The sequence below is a fragment of the Ornithorhynchus anatinus genome, chromosome 12 (assembly GCF_004115215.2).
Source record: "Ornithorhynchus anatinus isolate Pmale09 chromosome 12, mOrnAna1.pri.v4, whole genome shotgun sequence".
Lineage (NCBI taxonomy): Eukaryota > Metazoa > Chordata > Mammalia > Monotremata > Ornithorhynchidae > Ornithorhynchus > Ornithorhynchus anatinus.
Genome location: NC_041739.1, coordinates 13,152,402 through 13,177,910, shown reverse-complemented (window position 1 = coordinate 13,177,910; position 25,509 = coordinate 13,152,402). Strand labels below are relative to the sequence as shown.

The window sequence follows — 25,509 nt, the reverse complement described above, 5'->3', positions numbered from 1 at the left end:
TTTTATACCTTAGTGATTTCCTCCAGCTTTTCTCTTCTCTCCCCACTTGTTTGCAGCAGTTAGAATAGGAGTCAGATGGAGGCTTAACTTTTAAAAATACAGGAAATGACACCAATAGAAAGGACTGGAGAACTTAGACCTTAGTTTGCTCTTCTGCATTTTCTGATTTAGACTCAGAAGCCTCTTCTAACTCCTATTTATTCATTAGAGAAGCAAAGAGGGAGAAGAAATGAATTAGCTACAGCAACCAGTGTTTGATTTCAATGGTTCAGATTACTATTTAAAGAGAAGCCTCTATTCTATAGGCCTAAAATTAGCTCCTAAGAAAGACACAACCTTTGAATTCCATGGTATTTTGCTGCAGGTGTAGGTATGAATGAAAAGAATGGCTCGTGGATCCTTTGATTTGTGACTAGAGTTTGAAAGGGCTTTTGTATTTTGTGACAGCTTCTTCGCCTTAGTGACTACATGGTGCCTTTGATCAAATGAAGTCACCTCCTCTGATTGCAACAATACAACTGGTAGATTTTTGCCTCTTCAGGGGCTCAGGATGGTCCAGAGGTTTATTGGAACTCAAGCCCCCAGTGTCAGACTGGTCTGGCACAAAGTTGGATCTGGGTGGACTTGAACCAGAAGGTTCCTTAGGTAATTTTTAAAAAATATATTTCTTGAGCGCTTACTATAATAGTAAAAATAATAATTATAGTGTTATTTAACCAATTATAGTATTATTTAAGCACTTGCTAGGTGCCAGGCACTTTAGTAAGTGCTGGGGTGGATATGAGCAAATCGGGTTGCAAACAGTCCCTGTTCCATGTGGGGCTCACAGTCTCAATCCCCATTTTACAGATGAGATAACTGAGGCACAGAGAAGTTAAGTGAGTTGCTCCAGGTCACACATCAGCCAAGTGGATCTCATGGGATCCAAGGGATTAGAATTCATGACCTTCTAACTTCCAGACCCGTGTTCTACCTACTATACCATGCTGCTTCTCATGTGTGGGGAACTGTACTAAGCAATGGGATAGACACAAGCTAAACACCTTGGACCCAGTTCCTGTCCCAAATCGGATTCACAGATTAAATCCCCATTTTAAAAAATGAGGTAACTGAGTCACAGAGAAGTAGAATGACTTGCCCAGTGTCACAGAGTAGACAAGGGGATGATCGGTATTAGAGCCCAGGTCCTTCTGACTTCCACACCTGTGCTCTACCCACTGCTTCTCTGCTTCTGATCAGCACAGAACTAGACAAGTTTCCAATCCTGGGTCAATCGATCTGTCTGCCTGCTGCTTCTTTCCCACGTTTCAAGTTAAATATGACATAATAATAGTGGTATTTGTTAAGCATTTACTAGGTTGCTCTGCACTAAGCCAGGTACTGGGTAGCTAGAACTATCAATCATCAGTGGTAATTACTGAGCACCCACTTTGTGCAGAGCACTATATTAAGTGCTTGGGAGAGTACAGTGCAGTTAATTGACAGGATCCTTGTCTGCAAGGAGCTTACAATCTAATGGGGGAGAGTAATATTAAAATATATTACAAGTAAAGGAAATTACATCCAAAAGGACAAAAACTCTTCGATAATTCTCTATAGCAAGTGCAAATTTCACAAGCAATTAAAAGGGTTGAATACCATCATTCAGGGTGTCGTGGATAGAGCATGGACTGGAGTCAGGAGGCCATGGGTTCTAATCCCGGCTCTGACACTTGTCTGCTGTTTGACCTTGAGCAAGTCACTTCATTTCTTTGCACCTCAATTACCTCATCTGTAAAATGGGGATTAAAAATGTGAGGACCTATGTGGGCCAGGAACTGACTACCTTCTATCTACCCCAGTGCTTAGAACAGAGCTTGGCACATAGTAGGCACTTAACAAGTACCTTAATTGTTGTTATTATTACCATTATTTTATAGACATTTAACTTAGACTAGACAAGGCTACACGGTCTGCCAGGCTGCTGATGGCTTTCTTATGTGTTTCCCAAGATGGGAAGGACAGTATTTCGGTGAATATTCAGTGCTCAAAGAACAGGCAGGTAACAGTGGTCCCGGCGGAAGTCATCTCATCGCATTCCCTGGCAATGAATTCAAACAGAGTCGATCAAATGGTCCATTTGCATTTTATCTAGTTTAATCTTTTTTATGAATCCGTTTGATGATCCAAGGAACTTGAAAACTATCTCTAAGCACTCCCTTCGAGACTCTTGGGATTCAACAGGCTCTGAGAATCACTCAGAGAATCTTTAAGACCATCTTCTGAGAGTTTCTGGAGGCTGGCGCCTGGCCTCAGAAAATTCATAGGAAATCTGCAAGAGATAATGAACCATCTTTAGAACCAACACAACCCCAAGAGCTGACGTCAAGTCTAGGAGAAACCCAGGTCCCTAGGCTTTCTGTAGCCAAGCGGAGATTATGCAGTTTACAACCAGGATTGCATCCGTATTTAACAGATTTTAGCGGATGTCTACACTGTCCTGTTTGATTTCAGAAGTCTGGTTTCCCTAAAAGCGATCTGGGGGAACCCGCAGATTTTTTCATCTATCAAAATGCAGACACGATGTATTTGAATTTAAAGATGTCAAAAAAAGAAATCCTTAAAAAATCAAGTGGGTCTTTCTGCACCTCTTCTGTGTGCATTAGATCCGAGCTGGCCTTCCTTCCTTCTGAATCGTATGGTATTTTCAGTATACAGATGTTTGAACTTTTTTCAGGCCTGGAAGATATTATAAGACTTTCTTCTCCCATCACAAAGCATCGAAGCATCCGAGTCAGGCCTCCAATGCTCATTAAATGGGACTCAAGACGGGCGTCAGTTTTAAAAGCTTAGTTTCGCCATGAATAAACGACGTTTTGCAGCTACTTTAGGGAAGATCCAGCATATAAGCAGCTCGCCCTGCCACAAAGCACTGGAAGGTCTTAAGTATGTGCTTCAGAATGCTTTCTGAAAGGGACAAAAGAGAGACTTCCTGTCATTTCCATGGCTTTTCTGCATGTGGGACCAAGATGGGCAATGCAAAGTTTAAACAGTTGCAAATGGAAAGGGTGGGGCGGGGGGGAGTATCATGCCTTGTTTTACATATTTCTCCTTACCTAGCTTGAATTTAAAGGCATTCGAGGCATTCTTCCGAGCGCTCCCTGCCCTCGCATTGAGTGGAGTTACTGTTTACATGGACATTTCATTTCTCCACTATTTGCTTATGGAAAAGAAGGGGGAGTGACAAAGAAGGGGGAAAGGAGGGGGCTCAGGGAAAGGGGGAGGCACTGACCACAATGCAGCACCAGTAACCTTGTCTTATGTGATCATTAACCTTGCTAGAAAATGCAGCTGGCAGTTCACTCCGAAGCTTGGCATTAGAATGCGAGCCAAGCCCCACTGATACAGCAGGAGTATTTGAGGGATTGTTTGATCTGCTGGGAGTGCTATAGATATCCTTTCTCTCTGTGTGTGTGTGTGACTGCAAAAATGAGATTCCAGCAGCTCCTTTTGGCATTTCTCTTTTTCATGATGGGTCTACTCCTTATCGAGGGACAGAGGCCAGGTAGGAATTTTGATGTTAACTATTTCTTCTTTTTTCTTTGTTTCACAACTTCTAATTTATAAATGATGTGCTTGCCAATCGGGGAGAGTGGGAGGTGACTGTTGGGAAACCGTTTCTGAATTCGAAGGTAGTGTGTTGTCTTTGGTTAACGAGTTTCATCAGCGCTTAGAAGAGTGCTTGGCACATAGTAAGCGCTTAACAAATGCCATTAGTATTGTATACCGTTCAACTGATGGTTGAAGGCGAATATGAAGAAAAATATGACGTTATCAGCTTTGGACCGGTGCATTAACTGAGTTCAAAGAAAACTGAATGCCCCGCTCCTGACAATATTTGTCAGACGTGGGCCAAAAAAACTAGAGTGGCATAATTAAGTTGCTAAATTGAATTTCATGCTTGCCAATGAGGTGCATAATCCAATTCATGTAAAGACTTTGTGGCATTCTGGACTAGACTCTTCTGGGTTTTTTTCTGTTCTGGAAAAAAGAAATCACAACTCAGCAGAATGCAGCTGAACTCTCAAACTGGTCAAAAACTATTCTCTTTGTTGAGTCACTTGAGGCTGGGTGCAGGTAGGAGCATCGGTGGGGAACTAAGGCAAGAGAGTCGTGGTACTGCTGAAAATAAAAAGAATGTATTCATGATATTTCTCTGGGGATTTTTGTTGGGGATTTTGTTGTCAGAGTTTTAATGGGGTACATGCAGCGTAAAGACAGCCAAAGGAAAGTCTTCTGTAACGTCTTTACCTTTTTCATTTACATTAACTCAAGGCTGAAGGTTTTTAGTAACACGGAGAGTTAATTGTTTGAGCCAACAAAGCACAAGCTCAAAGGGCAAATAGGAAGATGTATTTAAAGGTAAGCATTTAAAATGATTTACAAGAAAGCTAATTTTGATGGATTAAGCATGAAAGCTCACTGTTCTGGGTAAAACAGGAAAACGAATGGTCAGGAATATTTGCATTAGGTTAATAACGTGCTCACTGTTGGCTCCAATTCAGACTCTTCCTTTCTGTTAACCAAAAGTTCAATCAGAGCAGGAATAAATCTCAAAGGGTGATCCCCTGGACTTGCCCTCTTCTCTGTGCATTACTCCCCCCCAAAGACAGTCCGATCCTTCCTTACAATACAGGAGACAAGAAATGTGTTTACAGGGTTTGATCCACAAATACCCTGAACTGTAGTAAAACTCACTCTGGTCAAGGCTCTTGTAAAAGATGTGTGACTGATTTACTCTCCCCAAATGGTGAGGGCAGGTAAATGTTTTAGTAAAAAGCAAGTTTCGAAAGAGAATGATAACACAGACGCGACTCAGCTTTGAAGTGATTTACTTTGCTGGTTTTCCTGTTTATCGTTGCTTAATGTGCAGTGAATACTTTAGTGGATGATGTAGCATATACCGAGCAATTCTGAAACCAACAGCAATTGATGAAATAGCATCAGGGCAGCAGCTTGTATCAAATATGTTGTTTTGTAATTCGCCTCCTCCAGACACCAACAAAGCCAGCTTCCTAAAGAACACTTTGTGATTTTTCCTCTTCTGATTTCAGCCAACCTGGCCTTGCGCAGAAAATTACACAGACACAACTGTCCCCAAAGAAGATGTATGCCTCTCCACTCCCGAGTGCCATTTCCCTGAGGTATTAAGCATAAAAAATGGCTTTTCTAAATTTAGGCAGTGGTAATTCATATCTGTGTTAGCGGTGCTCATAAAATCAGGCGCCAGGAGAATGTAATTATCAGAGTGCCTATAAACATATGTTTTGAAATCCTCTGTGGGTAGCTAAAGCATATTATCCAGAAGAAGCACATTTCCAAGTCATACTTACATTTTAAAGCATTTCAAAATCAGTTTCCTTACCCAAACCACAGACTTGATTTGTTTGGCCGTCATTCTTCGTAATGATTTATTTTCCCCGAAAACCGGGTTTTGAAAAGTTATACAGAACTTATTTGTTTTTAGCTAAACTATATGGCAGCATTCCAACATTACTAGTATGACTGGTCCTGATTACAGTGTCTTCCAGGATGGAGTCAGGAGCTGAATCTTACAACCACCCTAATTTGCCTTTTGCTGTTTGAGATTCAAAATTAGTTTCTCCTTAATTTTCTACCTACCACAATCTTTTCATTCCCCCCTCCACGGCCTCTAAAATTACTGCACATCCTGGCGATCCTTAAATCGACTCATTTATCCTGTGGAATTAAAATCACTTCCCAAAAGGTACTGGTTTTTTGTTCAAATATAGTTTTTTTTTCTACCGCACCATGTGCATTTTTAATAGAACCCCTGCTTTCAAAGTGAGCCCTGATATGCTATTTAGCTGATTAATATGCATATGCAAGCAGTAATAGGTTAGTCTGTTAGCATGCAACCCTGTTTTATGGCTTCATTTGGGGAAGGAAACAATTCAATGCCTATTGTTTAATGAATGTTTTTCCAACCAGGTTTAAAAGCACTGCAGTAAGAAATTGGCAGGGGGCTGCAGCAAAATAACCCATTTTACCTCTTAAAGTACAGTAATGAGAAACTAACCGGTACAGAGACCAACTAGACCAAGTGCACTTTTCTCTTCTTTACCTGTGGCAAAATACCTCCTTTGTAACCCAAGGTGTGAAAATGCCTTTTTATAACTGAACAGAGTTCAAGGAAAATGCAAATGGTGAAGTTTCTGAGAAGCAGGCAATCGAACTGTTGAATTCAACATGTACTGAAAGGTTTTTGAATTTTACAGAATCTGGTGTGTCAGGATAATGCCCTAGGCATTTCAATGTCATTTATAAATAATGGTCAGATCTGTGCTGGGTGGAACCAAGGTGCATCATATTTGCTTAGAACTCTTCTATAAAGAACAGAGTCTACACTAGTGCAAATAGCAATAGCAGGAGGATTCTTGCATATGATTTAGCAGCAGAGAGATATCTTGCATAATGCAAACCATCGGTTATCCATAAGATATCTTCGATTTCCTTAAAAAAAAAAGGAACTACCCAAGATATTCAGTGAAATTAGAAAGGTGAGAGTTCAGGAAGTCTTCATATGTGAGTAAATTTGTAATCCGCAGGAAAATTGACCTAAAACAGACCTCAAATACTCACCTGCACCATGCTGGCAGTTAGCCAAAAACCCAGTCAAATCTTACCCAGTTCCTTCAGACTGCTTGACAACATTTTAAAAATCACTTTTTAGAAAGCATCTACTGCAAACATCAATTTCTGGATTAGATTATGACCACATCCACTCAGTTGACACCCTTGACAAAAGTAAATATTAAAGTCCGCGGCACATATCGAATTTCACATTATCTGAAATCCTTGAGATATATAGCTCACTGATTCCGTTCACTTTTATGGATACATATTTAGAGACTCTGCAGACAAAACTCTACACTCCTCCATCTTTGCCAGCTGATATTGGCTAGGGAGGCAGCAAATGTTTTCTTACTCTTGGTTTAATGTAGAACTCTGCAATACGTAGATAATTTGAGTATTCTTCATTTTTTTGGTGCAGTTTTTTTCAGATCAGCCTTTGAAAAATAGGGACATTAAATATCCTAATGGCTTATATTCTTCTGTGGTATTCATCGTACAGTGGTAAAATCTCTTGGCTATTACTAGGGTGAATTTTTGCTATTATTCTTAATAACAATTTATGGTAATTATGTTATTTGTTAAGCACTTACTATGCACCAAGCACTGTTCTAAACACTTTAGGAGATACAAGGTGACCAGGTTGGACACAGTCTCTGTCCCACATGGGGCTTACAGTCTTAACCCCATTTTACAGATGCGGTAACTGAGGCCCAGAGAAATTAAGTGACTTGCCCGAGGTCACACGCAGAAGACAAATGGCAGAGCTGGGAATAGAAGCTGGGATTAGAATTGACATCCTCTGATTCACAGGCCCATGCTCTTGCTGGTCATTGGTCCATCATTTCAAATTTGTAAAACTTCTTCCTTCTTAATAATCAAGAAAGCAAGAAACAGAGAGGGTATATGACAGGATTGGACATCTAAACATCCCAGAATCCTCTTGCCATGAAACAAACATGTACTGACTCTCCCACCCCACATTCTCAACCCACCGTTGGTCTGGATGCATCAGAGTATGCCTAGAATATAGGTAAAGAGTCAGTGTGGCAAGAAGTTTCCCACAGTAGTCTGAAGAAGCCCAAGGAGGTCCAATATAGGGAGCTTAAACCAGGATAGACTTCTGCTCTCCCATCCAAACCTGGCCTGGGTCAAAGGAGGACTCTGCAGGTGAGCTTTTCTAGAAACTTCCAATATACACACAGTTCTGATCCAAGGCAGCCCATACCTTAGAACAGACTCCCCTGTGGTAAATATGAGTAAATATGAGGGTGATCATCTCGATGCTGGGTTGTGGGCATTTATTTCATTTTTCTATTGCCATCTTGATGTTAGATATCTCAATATTTGGGTCATCGACTCATCCCAGTTTGGAGGAATTGTCCAGTTTTTGGCATTTCTTCTCAGAAATCCTCCTGGAGTGGCATTTTTGTTTTTGCTCCCCTTCTCTCCCCCCATTTCCAGTCCACAAAAGCGGCCACCTCAATCAAATATACATCCTTTTAGACCTCTTGAAACCAGACATTGGAATGCCGAAAGGGTTACCTGAGTCATCCTAGATAGTAGCAGTTAAATACAGGATTCTCTATGTGAGTGCATTTAAACGGAACCAGTGACTTAGTGGTTAAAAAACAATACCCCTTTCTTACTGGTAGGATTCTAACCTGTTGTACCTATCCAGAATTTCAATAGCCTAGCAAAAATTCTGGAACAGACAGAACCTAATATCCTTTAGGGTGACAGTCATCCTATTTAAGTTGCCTACTTCCCTCTGCAAATGAAATAACTAGCATTTTTAGCTAGCGTACAGTTGAATATGTTTGCTAATGCTTAATATCAGACCTGGCCTAAAATGTAATTATGACATTTAAAGGTTCCTACAGGCTTGCACCAGCATCGGACGTTGTTATTCGTTTACCTGTTTAATAGACTCTCCAAAAGGTGCCCATAAAGTAGCTATTCACTATCTCACTGTTGTAACTCAAGCACAATAAGCAAAGGTCTGATTGTGGAGCTTCAGAGTATTTACTTCTAGAACATATTCCCAACCTCATTAGTAATGCCAAAATAATCACTGTGGTTGTTCACACAACAATCTTTGTAATCGGGTCATCTAATTAAAAGGAACAATCCATTTGGAACGTATCATTACAATGAAAGAGAAGTTTAATAGTGGAAAAAAGAGTTGGTCCTCAGGCAGAAAATGCATTTAACTTTTAAAATTTCCATCAAATGCACTATCAAGACAGGTTGGCATCAGCATATCATTAGAAATAATCCCAATCACTTAAACAGTGCAATTAAACAATTTCCTGTAAAGTAGCAAGAGATTGGAAGAAAGATGATACAAGTTGCTTTTAAATGAAATCTTATTCAAATCACTTATGTACTTATCCCTCTATTCTGCCCTTACCCTATATGTAGTTTATTATAATGTCTGGCTAAACCATTAGACTGTAAGCTCTTTTGGGGCAGAAATCATGTCTACCAACTCTATTTTATTGAACTTGAGTACACAAGTACTCTGCACACAGCTAGCTCTCAATAAGTACCACTGATTCATTGGGGTTAATCACTTTTTCATTCATTCATTCAATCATATTTATTGAGTGCTTACTATGCGTAGAGCACTGTACTAAGCCCTTGGGAGACTACCAGAAAACAATAAACAGACACATTCCCTGCCTACAGTGAGCTTACAGTCTAGAGGTGGGGGAGACAGGCATCAATACAAATAAATAAAATTACAGATAAGTACATAGTGCTGTGGGGCTGGGACGGGGAAAGAGCAAAGGGACATAAAAGGGAGTGGGAGATGAGGAAAGGGAGGGCTTTGGGAAGGCCTCTTGGAAGAGATGTGCCTTCAAAAAGGCTTTGAAGCAGGGGAGAGTAATTGTCAGATTTGAGCCAAGAGGGCATTTCAGGCCTGAGAGGCAGGGCGTGGGCTAGGATTTTTTGGAACTGGTGGTTGCCCAGGACTGCCATTTCCAGATCCTGTCTTCAGGGGAATCTCCAAACTCTTCTCTGCTGCCCTGAGAGTGTGGAGGTAGGGTGACCATTTACCCAATTTTATTTAGGACACTCTCCGTCCCTTGTCTGCTACTAGTATGGCACCAGATGCCTTTGTGTCTGGTATTTTTATTTTAAAGACCCAACCTCCCCCTGACACAACTGCTACTGCCGAGCCCCCCAGCTCTGTAATGGAGATTCTGTTTCCAGGGTCCTGAGAGAGAAACGCAACAAATCTGGAGCAAAGGAAAGAGGTGACAGAGATTCTCCCAGGGACATATCCCCACACAAGTCCTATGGCATTATGTTAGATCGTGTAAGCTGTAAAATGCATGTAACATAATGTACATGTGTTACCTCCAGGATGGCAAAGGAGAATTCTGGTGTTCCCATGTTCTGTTAGTACCTGCCTTACGTGGACGTTGGGTGGACAAGCTAGTGGTTTGTGGCCCAACATGGAGGGTAATGGAGAGTGTTAAAGAGTAGAAGAACATAATTCTGCTCCTTAGCCGGTTGATTTATTGATTGACAGTGTTGCACCCTAGACCAATTCTTGATTCCATCTCCAAGTGGCAGGTACTTCCATTCTTCAAACACTCTTCCCTCTAGCGCCCAACAGAAGCAAATAAGTTGCTTTAACCTGCTCTGAAAATGCGTATTTTCACAAGGCCAGAATTTGCCTCCCACTGTTGAAATAACCATGATGGTATTTTTCAAGCACTTAATATGTGCATAACACTGGGGTAGAAACAATACAACCAGATCAGATACAGCCCTACAGTCTACAGTTAGGGTCACAGAGACAGTCCCACACAGACCACACAGTCTAAGGTGGAGAGGTGATGAATACTGAGTCCCCATTTCACAGATGCAGAAACTGAGGCCCAGAAAAGTTATTTGCCCAAGGCCCTACAGCAGGCAAATGGCAGAGCTGGAATAGGAACCCAGGTCTCCTCACACCCAGTCTGTAATCTTTCCACTAGGCCACTCTGCTCCTCTTCTTGCTAGGGGTCCAGAATTCAAATTCCTGTCTGAAGTATATGTGGAAACTGAAGTGGCTGGATGTTAACATTTAATCAAAATTTTTTTTTATCTCCCAATTGTAAGTCGTTCTGAGTAATTTCCATCTGCACCGCTGGGGAAGAGCAGTGAAGGATAGAAGCTCTCCCAAGAAATCCTCTGGAGGAATCCACATCCTAAAACGAATCACCTGAAACCACCCAAGTCTCTTCTCAGCCTCCTGTTGGAACTGTGAGACCAGAGACTCCGTTTCTCTTAGAGGAGAAATAATTTGGAGTCACAGAAAGATTCCGTCCTGCAAGTGTTTGAAAATGCCAGGGTTATCGAGATAGTCACTATCTTTTCTGAACATCAGTGGTCTTATAAGGTTAAGAGAGAAAAAATCATGCCTCTGAAAAAAACAAACTGACATAAAATAGGACTGGATTACTGCACAAGCTGTGGATGTTTTCAAAACTTGTTATTTCTGGTAGTGCTTGTTATATTGCTTTAAAATGGCAAATGGTTAAGAGCAAGCAATTATTTAATAGTTACCATTTAAAGATAATAGGTTTTTGTGTTATAGAGGTATTGGTGCTTATGCTATTGAAATTCATTTGGCAGTACAGGAATCGCATAAAATCTGTCTCGATTAAGCGTGCACGTTATTTCAGAGATGAAAAATATTAATTTCTGAGAGGCATGCGTTTGGGCTAATAAACCCAGGTTCCTATGGGTTTATGCTTGACAGATTTTTCAAGACTGTACATAAATTTTCTTGCGTCGGATAATCATCGTAACATGATGATTTATTGAAAACACAATTATATGGGTGATTCTAGACCATCCTCTGGTTCCCTCATTATTTATCCTTATTTTCGGTCTGAGTGAGCCGATCTGGTTGCTACAGAAGCAATTAACAGGAGAAGCAGTAATGATCAGGGGAACTTGAACAGCATAAATGAAACTCAGTTTTCCCCCCAAAACCTCTTCTTAAGTATCTTTTGGAATCTCATCTAGCTTCAGTTCAAGGCTGAGTTGCAACTGTGTTATTTAAACTTAAATGATGAGGCTTTACATTATTTAATTTTCATCACATTTTAAAGTGCCCGTTCTAGATTACTGTAATGGACTACATTATCAGGGAGGGCAATAAAAATTTTGCTTATAAAGAAAAGAATATGGATTTGAATATGTGGGAATTTCTAATTAAAAACTCTGGCAATATCGCTTTTTTGTGCTATAGATGCAGAAACACAAGTATATCAACGAGGCACCGTAATTTAAGGAAACCCAACAACAGGAATTTATTTAACTGCTTCTTTTTGGAAACCAAGTAAAAAGTTAAAAGTACCATCAAAGTGAAAATCCTAGATGTCTTGGTTCTGGGTGAATTCTTGTTCCTTACTACAAGTACATCTAAGTAATAAACTAGGTTATTATCTATGCTGATATTTATGTTTATAAAATAACTAGTCTGTATATTTGTGAAATAAAAACTTATGCACTTCAAATATATCTCCTTTTAATGAATTTTTACAATGTTTATTTTATATTTGTCTTATGTAAAAGTTCCTGCATCCAAAGAAAAATTTTCAAAAATCTGCCTTAGAGCTTTTGTAAACGTAATATGGGGATAGACGGAGAAGTCCTTTCTTAGTTGATTTTGATAACTGTCAAATAAAAGGATACTCAGCTGCTTCTGATTTTTGTCATTTTAATCAAAAAAGTAACCATCTAGATTGACTGTGCATTTGTATTTTTCACATCTAGTCACTGGATTATAAAATAACGGCATCAGGTCATTTGCTTTTATAATGGCAGCGCTACGGAAGACGGTTGAGCACCGCTGCCCACCGTATATGAAGGATAATACCTAAGCAACGGCAACAAAATCAACATCTTTTTTTGTTTTAATGGTATTAAGAGCTTAATATGTGCCGGGCATTGTACTAAGCACCGGGATGGCTACAAGATAATCAAGTGGGTCACAGTCCCGCATAGGGCTTGCAGTCATAATCCCCATTTCCTGGGTGAGGTAACTGAGGCACGGCAAAGTGACTTGCCCAAGTTTCCACAGCAGATAAGTGGCAGAGCAGGATTCGAGCTCAAGACCCGTGACCTATTGGATAAGACATGGGCCTGGGAGTCTGAAGGTCCTCAGTTCAACTGGCTGGTGGAAAGAGCAGGGGCCTAAGCACAGTGCTCTGCACATAGTCCGCGCTCAATAAATAAATACTATTGACTGAATGAAGAGTCAGGAGGCCAGAGTTTCTGTTTGACTGGAGCTCCTTGTGGGCAGAGAAAGCGTCCACCGATGCTGTTGTATTATACTCTCCCAAGCGCTGAAGGTTCTAAGAAGCGGGGAGACATCGTCCCTCCCCTTTAGATTGTGCACCCCAAGTGGAACAAGGACTGCAGACGACCTGCTTATCTTGAACCTATCCCAGGGCTTAGTAGAGTGCTTGGCACAAGGAAAACATTTAACCAATACATTAATTATTATAAAAAGTCAGACCCACCGAGATTCAATCTAAAATGATCACTGGCCAACTCACCACCCACATCTCAGCTACAATGTTGTATCTAGAATGTTAATAGCATTACTATTTTGTAAAAAAAAAGTCTATCTTGTCATTAAAAATGGGGATTTGAAATAACATGTCACAGACAAGAAGTTAAAAAAATCTCTCGGTGCTAATTGCCTTGAGCTCCCAGATAAATAGCAGTATATGAAGTATTATTATTTTAACCTTGGCTCTGATGTCGATTGCCTGAGTGTCTTTGGACTAGTTATTTAACCTTGACCACATTTCCCCATCTCTAAAATGAGAATAATAGCTACCTACTTCACAGAGGTATTGTGAGGATTAATTAACAAGCAGCTGCTTTCCCAAGCCTATCCTTAACTTAAATGGAAGAAAGTTGGAGAGTTACTCCCCGAAAACATTCCCCCACACCTAATGAATAATCTGGCACCAGTGGGAAGATTAAAAGAAGAGAAGAATGTTATTTCCCCTTTCTGAATTGTAAAGAGCCCAAGAAGAATTCTCTTGAGCACCAGGGAGCTTCAGTGGTGGGCACTTTGTAGAAAGATCCATTGACTGTGCTTTGAAGAGGACGAGCTCTACACAGCTTATAAGCATTAAACAAATTCTGTAAAACACTTCTCCCTGTGATCGTTGCTTCCTTCACCTTCCTGGGTACATAACTATTTATAATCCCAGAAACTGATGCCAGAGAAAAAAGTCCCGAATCTTCTCTTACTCAGATTTACGAAGAGATTCCAGCTTTTTCCCTTTATCCACCTAAAAAAGGTACTCAGCCCTAAGAATCAGTTTTTACTGTGTTTTTACTATGAACTGCACTCTGTATGAAGTGCTTGGGAGAGTACGATCGATTAATCAATTGATTAATCACTAATTGATTAATCGATCGTACTCTCCCAAAGTGTTCTTAAAGTGGTATTTAAAGAGCATTTACTCTGTGCAGGTTCCTCTGTTAAAGCACATGGGAAAGTACAGTATGACAGAGTTGGAAGATCTGTTCTCTGCCTACAAGGAGTTTACAGCCTTACGGAGACGAAGCCAGAAGCACGTGGCTTAGTGGACGGAGCACGGACTTGGGAGTCAGAGGAAGTGGATTCTAATCCTGGCCTCTGCCACTTGTCTCCTGTGCGACCTTGGACAAGTCACTTAACGTCTCCGTACCTCAGTTTCCTCATCTGTAAAATGGGCTTAAGACTGTGAGCCCCATGTGGGACAACCTCATTACCGTCATATCGACCCCAGTGCTTAGAAGAGTGTTTGCCACTTAGTAAGCGCTTCACAAATACCAAAATTATTATTATCTTCAGCAAAATCTGATCATTTCTAGGTTGAGGACATGAAGCAAGCAAATGAATTTATTGTTAACCCTTAGCCCTGAGATTTGAACTTGAAACATTGATCGTGAAAGTCAATTCCATAGAACATTTAGGAATACCATATTAAAATGGGATAAGATCCCGACTCTGCCACTTTTCAGCTGTGTGACTGTGGACAAGTCACTTCACTTCTCTGGGCCTCAGTTCCCTCATCTGGAAAATGGGGATTAAGACTGTGAGTCTCATGTGGGACGACCTGATTACCCTTTATCTCCCCCAGCGCTTAGAACAGTGCTTTGCACATAGTAAACTCTTACCAAATACCAACATTATTATTATTATTATTATTATTATAAGACACTCTGCAACGCAGGAGCTTTCCGACGTGTGCTCCCATTACACCTTCCTTGTCCCTCCCCTCTGCTCGTGCCTGTCTACCTGCAGGCAGGCAAGAGTCGGTCAATCAAATGATCGTATTTATTGATTACTTGTTACGGACAGAGCAGTGTACTTAGGAGAGTACAATATAACAACAGTGTGTAGACAAGTCCCCCGCCAATAAGGAGTTTACAGTCAGGCAGGAACAAGGTTCTGGTCAATCAACAGGCACATGGAAGATTACAATATAAGAGGGAAGGGAACGTGCCTACCAACTCTGTTGTTTCGTACTCTCCCAAGCGCTTAGAACAGTGTCCTGCACACAGTAAGCGCATAATAAATACCACTGATCCAATGATTTGGAAGCACAGAGACTCCCTCCGTGGCATTTCCAGCTGCCGAGGACTGCGGTTGCACCTTGGTCCAACTTGATTTGCTTGTGTCCACCTCAGCACTTACTACAGTGCCTGGCACATAATAATAATAATAATAATTATGGTATTTGTTAAGCACCTACTATGTGCAGAGCACTGTTCTGCACGCTGGGGTAGATACAGGGGAATCGGACTGTCCCACGTGGGGCTCAAATTTTTTAATCCCCATTTTACAGAGGAGGTAACTGAGGCACAGAGAAGTTAAGTGACTTGCCCAACGTCACACAGCAGACAAGTGGCGAAGCCGGGATTAGAACCCACGACCTCTGACTCCCAAGTCCGGGCTCTTTCCACTAAGCCACGTTGCTTCTCTAATAGTAAACGCTTAGCGGATATCATCATCATTCTTATTATTATTACCATTTGCCACTGACTGTTGCAGGAGGAGAACCCAGACTGTGCAGCTTGTGGGCTGTGGGCTCAGCGGCGGGACCTACCGCTTTGCCCGTGGGCGTGCTTCCAAATGATGCTCTCCGCCTTCACTCATTCATTCATTTGTATTTACCGAGCGCTTACTGTGTGCAAAGCAATGTCCTAAGCACCTGGGAGAGTACAGTGTAACAAAGAAACATTCCTGCCCACAACGAGCTCACAGCCTGGACCTCTGGCCTGAGGATGTCACGTAATATCTTCGGGCTACGATCGGGAGCCCAGATGAGTTCTCCATTGCTACCTCTTACACCACTTAGGTGCCCATAATGGAGACTTAGGACAGTCCCTTCACTTTCCCTAAATGGGGCCGACTTGAGTTTAACGATCGCAGTTCAAACTTTTCTTGTTAGCCCTAGCTTCTCCCTGGGCGCCACGCTGGGCTGGGCTGGATTCTCGCTACATTCTGGTCTCGTCTTATGCCGTCGAGTCGTTTCCGACCCGTAGCGACGCCACGGACACACCTGTCCCACAACGCCCCGCCTCCATCTGCGATCGTTCCGGTGGTCGATCCGTAGAGTTTCTTCGTAAATATACGGAAGTGGTTCACCATTGACTCCTTCCGTGCAGTAAACCTGAGTCTCCACCCTCGACTCCCTCCCACGCCGCTGCTGCCCGGCCCGGGTGAGTTTTGACTTGGAGCAGGTTGCCTGACACTCGCTAGCCGAGCCGGGAATGGAATGGACGGGCCTCTGCTTGGCTCTCCCTCCCGTAGTCATTCATTCATTCAATAGTATTTATTGAGCGCTTATGATGTGCAGAGCACTGTACTAAGCGCTTGGAATGTACAATTGGGCAACAGATAGAGACAATCCCCGCCCATCGACGGGCTTACAGTCTAATCGGGGGAGACAGACAAAAACAAGACAACTTAATCGCAATAAATAGAATCAAGGAGATGCACACCTCATTAACAAATAAATAGAGTAATAAAAATATATGCAAATGAGCACAGTGCTGAGAGGAGGGGAAGGGAGAGGGGAAGAAGCAGGGGGAAAGGGGGGAAAGGGGACTTAGCTGAGGGGAGGTGAAAGAGGGAGAGGGGGAGCCTGGTAGAAACTCTCCTGGTGCAACCCTGAGAGGGGTCGAAGAGGGTGCTGGTGAAATATTCAAAAGGGTGGGAAGGGACAGAAAGTTGAGAGCAACAAGGCCCAGCGTTCTCACTTTTCAGGGGACCCTTCTTCTCAGCCGCCTGGCTGCTCCAGGTAATGGTCAGTAAAGCCGGTTTCCGCACTTACCGGTATCATTGAACCCAGATTTTCAAGTGTTAACCACACACTAATCGTAATTCAAAAAGACATCAACCCTGACCATTCTGCGTATTATTCTTAGTCAATGTAATCTGGAAAAATGTGAGCCTTTTAAAGATATTCAGTGACTAACACAAATTGGCAATAAACTCATTTTAACAAACTGAAAATGTTACACTAAAACTAACTCAGATTCCTATGGGGATATAAAAGGGGCAAACTTTAAGATTCCTGTAAATAAAGATTATTTGGATGCTTGTTAAAAAGAGAGTCGACTACCTACGCGGATCGGTGTATGAATTACCGCACGCCCCATCCTCTTGTTTAGGCCCCCCAGAGAACAAATAAATGTAATAAAAACCAATCATGTGCTCAGAGGTAATTGTAATCCCTCCTAGCCTTCTGTTCACCAGAAGAAAGGAATTCAGTTCCTTTCATCCATGTCACAGGAGGATTCATAATCCATCCCTTTAATCGTTTTTGTTACTCTCTTCTTGGCCCTCTCCAGTTTATGGACATCCTCTTTAAAGTACAGTGGCCAAAATCGGGAAGAAGACCCAGCCCCACTGCTGAAAAAAGAGGAAGGATGATCTCTTAATGCCAAGGATGTCTATTAATCCTTTACTATGTGGCAAGTGCTGGGGATAAGATAGTCAGGGAGACACAGTCCCTGTTCCACATGGGGCTCAGTCTAAGTGGGAGGGAGAATCCCCATTTTACAGATAAGAAAACTGTCCCAAAGAGCAGTTAAATAACTTGCCCAAGGTCCCACAGCAGGCAAGGGGCAGAGCGGAGATTAGAACCCGGGTTTCCTGACTTCCAGTCCAACTGCTTCTCTTTCAGCACTTAGGTGCACATATCCTTAAATTATGTATGATACACTGCTAATGTATTTATACGGGAAGCAGCGTGGCTCAGTGGAAAGAGTCGGCGCTTGGGAATCAGAGTTCAGGGGTTCGAATCCCGGCTCCGCCACTTGTCAGCTGTGTGACTGTGGGCAAGTCACTTCACTTCTCTGTGCCTCAGTTACCTCATCTGTAAAATGGGGATTAAGACTGTGAGCCCCACGTGGGACAGATTCCCCTGTGTCTACCCCAGCGCTTAGAACAGTGCTCGGCATATAGTAAGCGCTTAACAAATACCAACGTTAAATTAAATTAATTAAATACTTCTCTTGGCCTCAGTTACCTCATCTGGAAAATGGGGATTAAGACTGTGAGCCTCATGTGGGACAATCTGATTACCCTGTATCTACCCCAGCGCTTAGAATAGTGCTCTGCACAGAGTAAGTGCTTAACCAATACCGACATCATTATTATTAATATCTGTCTCCCCCTCCAGACTATAAGCCTATTATGGACAGGGACTGTATCTGTTAACTGTTGTATTGTACTCTCCCAGGGACTTAGCACAGTGCTCTGCATATAGTAAGTGTTCAATAAAGCGTCATTAATTGATTAATTTCCTAAAGTCCATCGAGGCCTCTTGCTACGGTGTGGCTGCTGAATCTGCCCTGCTCCCAGCTGGGGCCCGGGCCCAAGGAGTCTGACGGACCCAGGGGTCAGAGCATCCCGGCGGCCCACCTGGAACGGGGCTTGGCTTTCTGGCCTAGCTGACCATCTTTCCCCAAGCCGTTGCCCCCCTCCTTTTCGATCAATCGATCATATCTACTGAGCGCTTACTGCGTGCAAAGCACTCTACTAAGCGCTTGGGACAGCACAATTAAACAATAAAGAGACACATTCCCTGCCCCAAATGTGCTTACAGTCTAGAGGGGGAGACGGACATTGAGAGAAATAGCGTGGCTCGGTGGAAAGAGCCCGGGCTCGGGAGTCTGAGGTCATGGGTTCTAATCCCAGCTCCACCGCTTGCCAGCTGTGTGACTTTGGGCAAGTCACTTCACTTCTCTGTGCCTCAGTTACCCCATCTGGAAAATGGGGATTAAAACTGTGAGCCCCACATGGGACAACCTGATCACCTTGTATCCCCCAGCGCTTAGAACAGTGCTTTGCACATAGTAAGCGCTTAACAAATACCAACATTATTATTATTAGAAATAAATAAATTACAGATATGGCTATAAGAATCAAGCAATCTGATTTTTTAAATGGTATTTGTTGAGCGCTTACCATGTGTCCAACAGTGATCTGAGCACTGAAATAGTACGAGTCAATGAGGTTGGACAGAGTTCCTGCGTCCCTGTCCCCCATGGGGCTCACACTCCAAGCAGGGCTGGGGTTTATTGAGCGTTAACGGTGGACGGAGCTCTGTACTAAGCGCTTGGGAGAGGACAGCATACCATAACATGCCACTTGTCGGCTGTGTGACCGGTGGGCAAGTCACTTCACTTCTCTGGGCCTCAGTTACCTCATCTGGAAAATGAGGATGAAGACTGTGAGCCCCACGTGGGACAACCTGATTCCCCTATGTCTACCCCAGCGCTTAGAACAGTGCTCGGCACATAGTAAGCGCTTAACAAATACCAACATTATTCAACATTATTAATACCAACTGGACCCGTCATTGGGCAGGGATTGTCTCTACCTGTGGTAGGACTGTACATTCCAAGCGCTTAGTAGAGTGCTCTGCACCTAGAAGGCGCTCAGTAAATACGATTGAAAGAATTAGTAGTAGTAGTAATAATAATAATAATAATAATAATACCGATGACCAGCCGTCGGATGCAACGGCCAAACGGCCGTTTCCTTACCGCCACCTGCCGGCCGAGAGGCGCCGGTGCACCTGCCGCCCCACGGGAGCGCGCCGAGGCGGACGTTTTTCTTCCCCTCCCCCCCAGCAACGCTGGAGCTCGGGGGCGGAGCCTGGAGGGGCGGGGGGGAGAGGGGAGGCGAGTCCGCCGTCCTGATTGGCTGCGCCGCGCGGAGCCGGGAGGCGGGGACCGGCCGCTCGTGGCTGATTGGCCGACGGCGAGGAGGGGCGGCCGGTGCGGCCTTCTGATTGGCCGGGACCGGCCCGGCCTCGTCGCGGACGTTGCCACCGGCGCGTGGGGGAGAAGGTGGCGCCTCGCGGCCCGGGCGACGGTCAGAGCACGTTTGCCATTGAGGCCGGGAGCGGCCTCTGCGGGACCTGCAGCAGCAGCAGCGGCGGCAGCAGCAGCAGCAGCCACATCCGCAGCAGCATCTGCAACCACCCCTGCAGCAGCAGTCACCCCTGCAGCAGCATCTGCAGCAGCATCTGCAACAACCCCTGCAGCCGCACCCGCAGCAGCGGTCACACCCGCAGCAGCACCCGCAGCAGCAGCAGCCGCCCCCATCCCCCAGGCCGCAGCGAGCCCCGCGCCCTCCGGGAGAGAAGGCGGCAGGCGGCCGGGTCCTCCGGCCACCCGCCGTCCGGCAGGGACCCCTGTGTCCTCCGGCCACCCGCCGTCCGGCAGGGACCCCCGTGCCATGGCCACGGCCAGCGCCCTGGAGAGCCTGCAGGTGGAGGCCAGCTGCTCCATCTGCCTGGACTACCTGAACGACCCGGTGACCATCGACTGCGGGCACAACTTCTGCCGGTCGTGCATCGCCCGCTGCTGGGAGGACCAGGAGGCCCACTTCCCCTGCCCGGTCTGCCGGCGCCGCTTCCAGCTGAGGAACTTCAGGACCAACCGCCAGCTGGGGAACGTGGCGGAGATCGCCCGGCAGCTGGAGACCAAGAGGAGCAAGAGGAAGAGGCGGGAAGAGACCGTGTGCGAGAAGCATCACCGGGCCCTCAGCCTCTTCTGCGAGAAGGATCAGGAGGTCGTGTGCCTGGTCTGCCGCATCTCCTGCGACCACCGGGATCACAGCGTGCGGCCCGTCGACAGAGCGGCCCCGGCGCAGAAGAAGAGGCTCCGGAGTTACCTCGGCCCTCTGCGGAGGCAGGTGGAGGACGTGCGGAAGTTCATCTCCAGCGAGCAGAGGAAACCGGGGGCGCTGAGGGACAAGGTCGAGGGCCGCCGGCAGAAATTAGCCTCCGAGTTCGAGAAGCTCCACCAGTTCCTCAATGAGGAGCAGCAGGCGGTCCTCAGGAGGCTGGAGGACGAAGAAAAGGAGATTCTCCAGAAACTGAACGAGAACGTCACCAAACTCTCCGACCACGGCTCCTCCCTCAATAAACTGATAAGCGAGATCGAGGAGAGGTCTCAGCAGTCGGCGGTGGAATTGCTGAAGGGCATCAAAAGCACCCTGAGCAGGTGTGAAAATATCAAAATTCCAGCGGCGGTCTCCATCGAACTGAAGAAAGACACGTGCAGCTTTCCCTTGCAGCATTTTGCTCTGAAGAAAATGATCCGCAAATTCAAAGCCGACGTAACCCTGGATCCCGAGACGGCGCATCCCAACCTGATCCTCTCCGAGGACCGTAAGAGCGTAAGGTTCGGGGACACGAAGCAGGATCTTCCCGACAACCCCGAGAGGTTCACTTATTATCCGTTCGTCCTGGGTTCCGAGGGATTTGCCTCGGGCAGGCATTACTGGGAAGTGGAAGTGGGGGACAAAACCCAGTGGACCCTGGGGGTTTGCAGAGAGTCCGTCACCAGGAAAGGAAAGATCACGCCGTCACCCGAAGGCGGCTACTGGAGGTTACGGCTGTGGAATAGAGACGTATACGCCGCTCTCACTTCGAACCCAACGCCGCTTCTCTTGAGAGTCAAGCCTAGGCGGATTGGCATTTTTCTGGACTATGAGTTGGGCGAGGTGTCCTTTTACAACATGAACGATCGATCTCACATCTATACCTTCACCGAGACTTTCACCGAAAAACTTCGGCCTTTTTTTTACCCCGGAGTGCACTCGACTCCTCTGATAATCAGACCGGTAACAGATTGGGAATGAGGAACTAAACGACCTGCGTGTTTTTTAGTTCTCTTTCTTTTCTCCATCCTGTTCTCTGGAGGGGGAGGCTCACGAGGGCAGTCCTGCAACTGGGTAGGGAATTGGGAGCCGCCATTTGGGATGAAGGGAATTTTCCTAGCTGCAACCCTCATTCCTGTGACCTTAAAGCCAGTCAGTAGCTCCTTCTGCTTTCACTGCAGCAGAATGACAGAAATGTCAAAATCTACCTCACTGGGGATGTCGTAGGATGAGTCGGTTCGTCAGGCGACTCTGAGGTCCTTGGAGTAGACACATCTGTAGAATGGCATAATAGTCGCAAAGTTTAAAAATACCGAATGGCTCCAAACCTTTCTCATTCATCCTCCCATTTCCTCCCCCCCCCCCTTCCCCCGGCCCTTCTTTTACACCCGATCATCTCTCTATATCAAAGTACAGCACATTTAAGGGTACGTTTATGATTTTCCTATTTGTCATTTACTGATGATCTGCACCTCCATTACTTATACAACACACGGAAAAAAAGAGGATGAGAAATAGTCCGTAGCCTGGGAAGACACATTTAAAAGACGGTTCAAAAGGGCTTTGAAGTTTGAAGAAACCTAGCTTCTAGGTTTGCGTTGCTTCATTTTCTTTTGTGACTTTCTTGCTAGGCAGCATATTTGAAAGCATCAAGCAGTAATCCTTCTTACTAATGTAGCTCTTTGCAATTGCAGTCATTCTCTTTAAAGATGTTCCTTTAGCTTCTGCCCGTATCTCAGCACTCCCAAGCTTCATTATTAGAGTACCGGATAAGGTGCCACCTTAATCCTTAGTGTTCTACATGCTTTCCAGCCTCCTTTTCTAAAAGATCTGGGAAGTTTATCTATCTCAAATTTTGAAGGAGGATAAACCATGAGTCACTGACTCAAGAAAATACTGTCCAGATGTTCATTTTGGGTGTGACCCACTAACAGGTTTAAGTGTTTTGTAAACAGCAAAGTAAAAATGTTTGTAGGTATTCAGGTATATATATATATATATTCAACTGAGCAAGTCAGGATTTTTTTTTAACTTGAAATTTTAAGAAAAATAAGGGCATTTTTTGCTTAGCAGTTAGATGGGACTGCTTTAAGACAAGTAGGTTTTTTGGTGGCCTCATTTACATTTGGGTTTTTTGCTTTTTTAAAAAAAAATTATGGGTTCGGACACCATTGAGGACTGTCTCATCTCCTTTCTCCTACCCCAGTGATTGTTCTTGACTGGCAGATACTTTTCCCCTAGTTCATGGCGACCGTGAATCCTTCTCTTCTGAAGTGTGAGTGTTTCCCATTCTAGTCTCTCTCCACAGTGTATGGAGAACGTACGGAAACCTACCGAAGAACAGCATTGCAAACTGAATTCCAGAAAATCATCTCAAAAAAGCCTACGCCTCTGCAGTCTTGGCCGGTGCAATCTGAAGCTTTTGAAATCACTCCAGTTGGTTGGAAGTGTCAGTCCGTTCAAGATCATAGTCTTTCTTCTGTAAAATATATATTTTTAAAGTGGTCATGTCAGAAAAGGCCCAAGGATAAACCAGCATTTGCAAGAGTTGCTAACGAGGTTACTCCCCCCAGCCCCAGTTTTGTGGAATGTGAAAAGGCAATTTTGACACCTTGCTTTCTAATGAAACAGGCATTTTTGCGAGCAAAGACAAATCTGACTAACCACAGAATAAACCGCTGTATCCTCCTTGACTGAAGACCCCTTTCAGCCACAAACTCTTCCCGTTGTAAATCCCAGAAATGGGGGTGGCAGAAGAAAGAGGGAGGAAAGAGAAGCTATCGTGTTATTAGGGTGAATGTGGCTACTTGATCTTTTTCTTTCCTAATACATCAAATTCTTCCATAATGTGCCTTTTACAATTAGAGAATGTTTAAATTTTGAATATAAAACTTTAATTGCCCAAAGTGCTCTCACATTTCTTATCTCACCTTTGTCCTCACACCCTCTCTGTGAGGTGGGGACAGGCAGGAACAGTGGTCTCCATTTTACAGATGAGACATCTGAGGTCCACTGAGGCCAAACAACTTACCCGTGGGGTGACTGCGGCCGGTGACACGGCTGGGCGTAGAACCAGAGGTCTTTGATTCCCCTACCTCTATCTGTCCCACCGCATCATCACTGCACATCTTTCTAGGATGCAGTTGGATATCAGAAGAAACGGCTGTGTGTACGCACGCATAATCATGGTATTTATTAAGCACTTACTATGTGCTAAGGGCAGGAATAGATGTAAAAGATAATTGGATCAGACACAGTCCCTGTAGGGAAAGCAGTTAGAACAACTTTTCTGAAAAGCGGGGTTTGTCAGGAACATAACCCCCAGATAATGGGATTGCTCGGTGTAATGTTACGGAGGTCTAGCAGGAGAGAGAGAGATGAAAGCTCTGCAAGTGACTGATAAATGTACTTATTGAGCACATACAAAGTGCTGAACATTGGGGTAAACATTTACAAAATAAGCAATTCAGACTTGGTCACTTGTGGAAGAGCACAGACATAGAAAGGAGGAATAAGTGAAAAGTGATGAGAACACAAATCCAACTTCAAAATGTAAGGGCATTAGAATAGATCAGCAGGTAGGGTGAAAGGAGGAATTGTTCAATTTCTCAGAACTGCTAGTAGTTGAGCAAATGTGTGTGTTTATTACAGTGTCAGTATGATTATAAAGTACACTTGTTCATTTGGGGTTTGACTTTTTGAAAAAGGTATAAACCCTCTGCTTGATCTTGCCCATTAGGCTCTGGGGTTTTGTGGCCTCTGGTAATCCTAGGCAAACCTGTTTCATTTTAGCAAATTATGTACTTGGAATAATTCATATTTTTCAAACCACCTATTTTGAAAAACATTATTTTAGTACCACAGGGCAAAACATTTCTATGTCAACTTTTTAAAACTCTTGTTACCAGAGTAAAAATAATTTCCATATCCCTTCCTTTTCATAGAGAAATTTTTGAAATAAATATCTATGAAACGTTAACAGAAAAAAGCGGCCATTCAGGTTCTGCCTTCCAAAAGGGGAACGCAATTTTAACTCAGGTTTAACTCACAAAAATGTCTCATGAAATATATTGAGAAGCTTCCTGAGTGCAATGCATTGTAGTGCTTGTGTAGAACAACAGAAGCACAAGGCATGTTCCCTGCCCACAAAAAGCTTATCCTCTAACAGCGGGAGGCAGGTAGAATTTGCCAATTTGTAAACAATACAATCGATGCAATAAATCAATGGTATTTATTGAGTGCTTGTGGTGCAGAGCGTTATACTAAGTGGTAGATAATTCCATAAGGAACTTAGTCTGTAGGGGAAACAGACATTAAAATAAATGATGGCGATATACATGAGTGCTTATGGGACTGAGGGTAGGGTGAATATGAAGTGCTTAAACCGGCACACAGTAAGTGCTTAACAAAATAGCACAGTTATTATCCAAAGTATTTCATTTCCTTGTGGGCAGGCAGAGAGAAGAGAGGCTTAATGTCCCCAGAAAGAGAATCCACAATGTCTCTCAGAAACAGATTTCCAGTCTTTAACAATTCTCCCTGTAAGGAAGTCTTGACATTATCTTCCTGTGGCATCTCTTTTTGTTCTGCCCTCAGTGAAAAGCTGACCATCACCCCACACATAATCTCCTTTCACTCGGTTGCCCCTAGCATAACTACACAGTGCTATGAAAAAG

At 43.9% G+C, this 25,509-nt stretch overlaps 2 protein-coding genes and 1 long non-coding RNA gene across 4 annotated transcripts; 2 read left to right on the top strand and 1 right to left on the bottom strand.

Annotated features, from left to right (window-relative positions):
* The first annotated feature begins 3,306 nt into the window (after positions 1-3,306).
* APELA (apelin receptor early endogenous ligand) lies at positions 3,307-12,347 on the top strand. Its single transcript, XM_016228566.3, has 3 exons — positions 3,307-3,544; positions 5,094-5,183; positions 10,750-12,347. The coding sequence occupies exons 1-2, from the start codon at positions 3,469-3,471 to the stop codon at positions 5,180-5,182; spliced, it is 165 nt and encodes a 54-aa protein (XP_016084052.1). The 5' UTR covers positions 3,307-3,468; the 3' UTR covers position 5,183; positions 10,750-12,347.
* On the bottom strand, positions 4,855-19,762 carry LOC107548083. Its single transcript, XR_001604434.3, has 2 exons — positions 19,662-19,762; positions 4,855-5,178 (listed from the first exon to the last, which is right to left on the bottom strand). It is a non-coding gene; the product is annotated as an uncharacterized LOC107548083 (long non-coding RNA).
* A 408-nt stretch (positions 19,763-20,170) lies between these two features.
* LOC103164661 (E3 ubiquitin-protein ligase TRIM39-like) lies at positions 20,171-24,218 on the top strand. Of its 2 annotated transcripts, none has more exons than XM_029077063.2 (2): positions 20,171-21,796; positions 23,129-24,218. In XM_029077063.2, exons 1-2 carry the CDS (start codon positions 20,405-20,407, stop codon positions 23,528-23,530), a joined length of 1,794 nt encoding a protein of 597 aa, XP_028932896.1. In that variant the 5' UTR covers positions 20,171-20,404; the 3' UTR covers positions 23,531-24,218. The 2 variants fall into 2 exon arrangements, with proteins under 2 accessions (XP_028932896.1, XP_007671231.2); XM_007673041.3 differs by having other exon boundaries at positions 20,172-21,796; positions 23,142-23,522.
* Positions 24,219-25,509: the final 1,291 nt, after the last annotated feature.